We start from the raw sequence: 6,142 nt of genomic DNA, 5'->3' as shown, positions 1-6,142 counted from the left end.
TTGCTATTCTGAAATTCAATGGATAACATTTTACTAATATAAAAAATATCTTTGAATAACTCTGATATTTAATGGTTTCAGTTTAACAAAGAAAGAGAAAAGTTACAGTAGCAAAGTGAGATCAATTAATACAGTAACAAAGTTACCAAATAATAGGCCTAAAAACAATCATAATTAATGTTGTTTTATGTAGATCTCAACATCTTAACTTTCATAGCTAGAATATAAGTGTAATAACACTTGATTTACTATATTGATTTCTTGAATGTGTCAAATGTTTAAGGTGTTACCAATACATCTATTCTTTAATTAATTTTGTATTTTAAGCTCTAGTGGAACTTGTCAGGTTTCTTGAAAAGTTGAATTGTTTACGTTTGTAGTGGGTATTCGAGAATCACCATGGCTTACTTTAGATTACTATCCTATCTATAGTAGGCTATGGAATCACTAATATGCTTGTTATTCCTGTCATTGGTGAACGTTAATTTTAGCAAAATTAACAACTGTTCCAATTAATTTTACAAATTTTATTTATAGTACCTCTACCTAACATTAATTCTACTTCCGGATTTTCATTCGGCATCATACAGTTTAAAAAGATTTGATAATATTACTCGAAAATAGATTCAAGTTCTTTGTGTAATTTTCAGTGACTTAGGCCCGGTTGCACAAAAGCCGGTTGAATTTTAACCATTATTAATTTCTCAAGAACCAATCAGAGAAGGCTTTTTTGAAAAGACGGCTTCTCTGATTGGTTCTAGTGGAATTAATCACGATTAAATTTTAACCGACGAACGTTCAACCGCTATTTGCCGGTACTTATTAAAAAAACTATAAGATTGTTGGATGATAAAATATAACAAATTTTACAGTACTAAAGTTCTACCTTATATGTAATAATCACAAACTACCAATATGTCCACAGAGAATTCCAAGGAATATATCATGTCAGTGTAATAATAGCAGCAATAGTTTTTAACAGAATTTCAACTAATTTCTTGGCAATATTGTATTTGAAATAACAAGGTGATTAAAGATTTAATATCAACCTCTTTCTCTGAATGTTAATCTATCCAAGAAAAAGTATTATAATTATTATGATCTAATATTCATCTAGTCAATTTACTATCTGTAATAAGCTATGTTTGTGATACTATTTTTATAAAAAAATAATAAATGATCTTCTTAAAAGTTGCAGTTTTTAATTCAAAATATCAACAGTCCTATTGTATTTTATAATAAAAAATCGCAAAGTTTTCAACTGAGATACTAAAAAGCGAAATATATTTTATGAGGTTCTCTTGACGTTAATTATGTACCATATGCTGTTTATTATCTGCACTAGCCGAGTGAAAATACTATGGGTATCCTGTAATGCTTTCTCATTTTCATTCAAACAGCTCCATTTATTATCGATTATTAGTGGAGTCACTTCTGAATGATATTTCAAATCATCAGTAATGTATTTTTTATTGAGGCCTGGTTTCTAGGACACTTATTAAATATAAAGAACCATTAAATCAACGAGGAATTGAATATCGTAGATAGAATCATGAAATTAGTTTTTTTCATGGATTAACAAAGATCATAAATCATATTGAATGTAAAGGTTTAATGGTCCGTCCATTAGATTTAATAGTTGTCCTAGAAACTGGCATTAATCTGATAATTCCATCACAAATAATGGAGATAATGAGACATAGTATTATTATAGAAATAATTAACTTCAAACCTTTAAAAGAGTACCATCTACCATGGACCGATTGATTTTTAAATTATAAAAAATCGTTTGGATTAAGAAAGATTGACAAAATCTGGATTAACATGGCATTAATCTGATAATTACATTACAAATCATGGAGATAATGAGACACAGTATTATTATAGAAATAATTAACTTTAAACCTTGAAAAGAGTACCATGGACCGATTAATTTTTCAGTTATAACAAATCGTTTGGACTATGAGTAATTAAAATCTTCGTTAATGTATGGTTGAGACATCAATAAAGTCCTATTCTCGATGTAGGATTATAACCTGGAAGCGGTTTGTCTCTGTGTTTGCGCTGATAAATCATAACGTAAATAATTTAGAATCATGCGCCTGCTACTCCCGTTGGAAGGGTGACCACTTGAGCCAACTCCTCTAAATATGATTCATGAGTTTAAAAAATCACTTCCCGGTGGTTAGGAATCTACCTTAAACTGTGGGTCCACTCATCTCTCATAATTATACGCCTCATCACCCACGCGCTAGCCTAGAGCTCATTTGTGCATCACACTTAGCAAAATATGTATATATATATATATATATATATATATATATATATATATATATATATATATATATATATATATTACACTTAGCGAAATTTCACAAATTTCACTACTTGTTTCTATTGTTTTTTTATGGTAATGCCCACATGAGCTCTAGGCTTGTGCGTGGGTAATGGGGCGGATGATAATGAGAGGTGGTCTATGGTAAAATTCACCATGAAATTGGAGATCGAATCAGATGCAGGTGGAGCATCCCCACTTGATACCTATCACCCACTTGATATTAGCCTAGTTGTATTGTATTATTGGAAATGTAAAGTGTATGGTTTTGTATCCAATAAGTCTAGTTTGAATTTGAATTTAAAAACGAACTGGAACTTTAAGCACAATTTACAGATTATTCAAAGTTGATAAAGACTTTTGGGATGATGAACTACTAATTTCCAATTAGGAGCACAGATATGTAGAAGAATAATAATTTTATTATACTTCACCAAAAAACATTTTACTTTTTCCTCTTATACTCCCACTTATAAACAGGAGGCGCATCCTTGGTACCAGGCTTGATTTGCTTGGGTTTCTTAGCAGTTTTGTCTTTCAGAAATTTCTTGATTTCAAGTTTCTGCTGAATTATTGACAGTTCTTTTTCACGATTCAAACGTTTTTCCAATTCGTTGTAGACCTTTTTCTTTTCTTGAAGAGCTTCACTGCTGACGTCTGGAAGATTGAGATTTTGCAGATCACTATTTCGAATGCGATTGGTCTTGCGGTTGAGAAGCGAGGGATGCGTATCCAAACGGGCAGCTAGGTTGAAATTCTTCACTTCATCGGTCGATTCAACAAAGAATGTGTGATTGTTCCTAACCTGATTCGCCGAATCCAGCAAATGCAGAGTCGATTGCATTTTGTCGATTTTCTTGTGCTCGATTGTTCTTTTGTAGTTCACATACTTCAAATCCTTTGTTTCCATAATCTTCAATTGTTCTGGAGTATGAGTATCTGGTTTGATCTTCTCCTTGTGCCCACTTGCAAGCATTTTGGAATTGATCATGTGAAAATAGAATTCGTCTGGATTCTTGTTCAGAGCTTTTTTCCTCAATATTTTTAGAATCTTCTGTTTCCTGTGGTAGTCATTCGAGCGTTTCTTGTAATCCTTTTTCTTTTCTAGGAGACCTAAATGCGCTCTTGCTTCGGGTTGGTGTCGTTCTCTGTGTGTTTTCTGATTAGTCTTCGATGCCTTCTTCCACGACGACATGTTGCTCTCCTGAAACATCACAAAACATAAATAATCAGTAATGCAGTTGATATTAACTGATTACAGTTGAAGAGAAAAGCAACATTTTGTACCAAAAATCAACAATTTTGTGAGTTTTGCTAAAATTTTTAACTGTCAAACTCTACAGTCAGTACTCTAAACATTTATTCATTTATTTATTTAATTCAAACACATCCTTTTTACAACCTCTGCACGATTTTTTCATTATATTTATAGCACCTGGTTAGAGTAATAAGCTGTTCTATTTTGACTTGAATTGTCAAGCATAATGTTGGTGAAGGTAAGACCCATTGGATCAACCTTCTATATAAAATGATACTCTGTTTTTGCACTTTCACCTGAACACTAGCACTAAACTAATTCGTACTGCAAGGTTTGATGAAGGCCTGGTATGCTAGGTTCAATGAAGCTTGAAATGATCTATTCAAGATTTTAAGACCTAGAGTTGACTTAATACAGTACGATTGCTTTCAACTGTTTTTAGAGCAATTATTAAACGGAGACTAAAAGCTGCTCACAGACAAGGAGGGTAGAGACAAAAGTTACTGTTTTAGTGACTATACTCTGGCGACTATTGCTTTTAATTTCCAATGATTTTCATTTACCAAACATCTCTCTTAATGACTGACAATAAATTTTCGTCCCTACATTTCCTGTCTATAAGTCAGGGCCCTGATGGGATAGAGCTGGTGCTTGAGCCACTCAGGGGCATGGCCCTCACGTGCTGAGCTCTTTTGGGATTCGTTCTGGCTCCCGTCTCAGAAAGTACTGAATCCAACAGTAGCTGGCGCTGGTTCTTATGGTGAAGGGGAAAATGCCAACCAGGGGGAGCCATAGCACAGGGATGTCTGTCGTCCTTGGGAGTAGCCTGGCTTATTGCAGTACGGCTGGGTGAAGGCTACAGACTATGGGAGGTTTATGGCTTGACCGAGTCGCCAGAACTCTTCGTATCTGGGAGTATCTGGACACAGTGGAGCATCTGGTGGAGTTTCAGGGTCGCCAGTGAGAGACTGGGAACCTGGGTACTCCCGTCTCTGGAAGTAGCAGGCATGTGAAACTCCCGAGATATTTGGCGACCCAAACTGTGGGAAACGGGTAACGCCTCCGTCTCTTGAAGTAGCATCATAGCATGTCAAAAAATCCTCTCACTGGTCCTTATTTCCGAAACGTTCGCGTTTTGGAAGCCTGCGTGGTGGACGTGCAAGCGCCTGCCATGAAATCGTATACGATTGGGAACCACGAGTATTTTTCCTGGTCTGTAGACGAGTTAGAGGATACGTCCGGACTTGCCCAGCCAACGTACCGCCGGAACTGTATAGTGGTGGTTCCACTCAATGCAAGCTAAACTCCTCCAGGATTCTCGCCTACCGACTTGGCAGTTCCGTTGGGTAGTAGTTCGCGTGACACACTTCACGGGATATGCGCATAGCAGGTGCCCACTTGTAGGTGGGACGTTAACGTATGGTGTCACGGCCAGATCCATGACTATTATGAGTAAATTAAGCAAACCGAAAAATTTTGCCAATTAAAGAAAAATTATTTCAACATTTCCCAAACAAATGCGATTAAATCGGATAATCAGAGCAGATATTATTCATCCAAAACTCTCAAAAGAAGAAAATCAAGAATAGGAAAGTTAAAATAAACACAAAAAAGGCAATTTTAATTTTATACTACCGTTTCCTCATCAAGTTGCCAATTTTCATAAGTTTCCGATTAAATTGAGGATTGGTACTTTACCACATGGGTAAAGTACGGTAGTTAGTCTTTTGCGGAGCTCTAGACTCGAGCATGAGCTCGGTTTTTAAGACAGTGGTACCTTCATTACTTCATTACTATCTATATATAGACTACCTACCTATTTTTAATTGGAGATTTGTTTGTTTTTTTTAAGTTTAAATTGTTATTTTGATAAGTGATAGTATATTCTATCTAGTCTTTGAACTTTCAAATTCAAATTTATTTCCACAAAGTAGGTACAAACATTTAACTATAAAACACAAATGCAATTCACCACAATCAATTCAAATAAAGAAAGTTCCTTACTAAAAAATAATAAATTGAACAATAATAGCATTAATACTTCTATTCCTAACTAGTAAGAGTTATAATGCACAATCGAACTGAATGGATTGAGGATTATCATCACCTTATTATTCAATACTTCAAATAGATAAGCTTGGTGGAAATCTACTGGCATAAGTGAGAACTTGTCCGCCAGTAGGAGTAGCGCCCCAATACTAAGAGAGGGGAAAATGAATAAAGAATAAAAATAAATGAATGCTGCACTCGAGGATTTCTAAACATACCTAATTCTAATCATAAGGATCCTTCAACAAAATGTAAAAAAAAAATTGTAAGAGACCTTCAAAATGGAAGCTATATTATTTTGATATCAAAATAATATTCTTGGATTATCCAGTTTTTCATTTTCAATGTAATATACTGTCTGACAAATATAATTGTCTTGACAATTATTTTCTGTACAATAAATAGTGTAGAGAGGTGAGAGTTGAAGGTACCTCTTCAAAATATTAAGCCATATTGCAGTATCGACTGAATTATAGCAAAGTATAACATTCTCATCATAG

The 6,142-nt window shown here is 34.4% G+C and overlaps 2 protein-coding genes across 2 annotated transcripts in view; one reads left to right on the top strand and one right to left on the bottom strand.

Moving 5' to 3' along the window:
* The first annotated feature begins 461 nt into the window (after positions 1–461).
* Positions 462–6,142, top strand: part of LOC111062825 (mitochondrial genome maintenance exonuclease 1-like) — a 24,468-nt gene continuing 18,787 nt past the window's right edge. Inside the window, exons 1-2 of the mRNA XM_039422053.1 lie at positions 462–474; positions 967–971. The gene's annotated coding sequence lies outside the window, so the exon portion shown is untranslated. The remainder of the gene's footprint in view (positions 475–966; positions 972–6,142) is intronic.
* LOC120350038 (probable U3 small nucleolar RNA-associated protein 11) lies at positions 2,736–5,785 on the bottom strand. Its single transcript, XM_039422056.1, has 2 exons — positions 5,701–5,785; positions 2,736–3,539 (listed from the first exon to the last, which is right to left on the bottom strand). The coding sequence occupies exons 1-2, from the start codon at positions 5,749–5,751 to the stop codon at positions 2,781–2,783; spliced, it is 810 nt and encodes a 269-aa protein (XP_039277990.1). The 5' UTR covers positions 5,752–5,785; the 3' UTR covers positions 2,736–2,780.

The sequence above is a fragment of the Nilaparvata lugens genome, chromosome 2, assembly GCF_014356525.2.
Source record: "Nilaparvata lugens isolate BPH chromosome 2, ASM1435652v1, whole genome shotgun sequence".
NCBI classification, from domain to species: domain Eukaryota; kingdom Metazoa; phylum Arthropoda; class Insecta; order Hemiptera; family Delphacidae; genus Nilaparvata; species Nilaparvata lugens.
The sequence above is the reverse complement of the archived record's forward strand: the minus strand, read 5'-3'. Positions and strand labels throughout refer to the sequence as shown.

Excerpts from the sequence above, each read along its gene's own strand:
- LOC120350038 (XM_039422056.1), bottom strand. The coding sequence starts at position 5,751 with ATGCCAGTAGATTTCCACCAAGCTTATCTATTTGAAGTATTGAATAAT. Across the intron at positions 3,540-5,700 it reads TTGAAGTATTGAATAATAAG|GAGAGCAACATGTCGTCGTG; the intron begins GTGATGATAATC and ends GTGATGTTTCAG.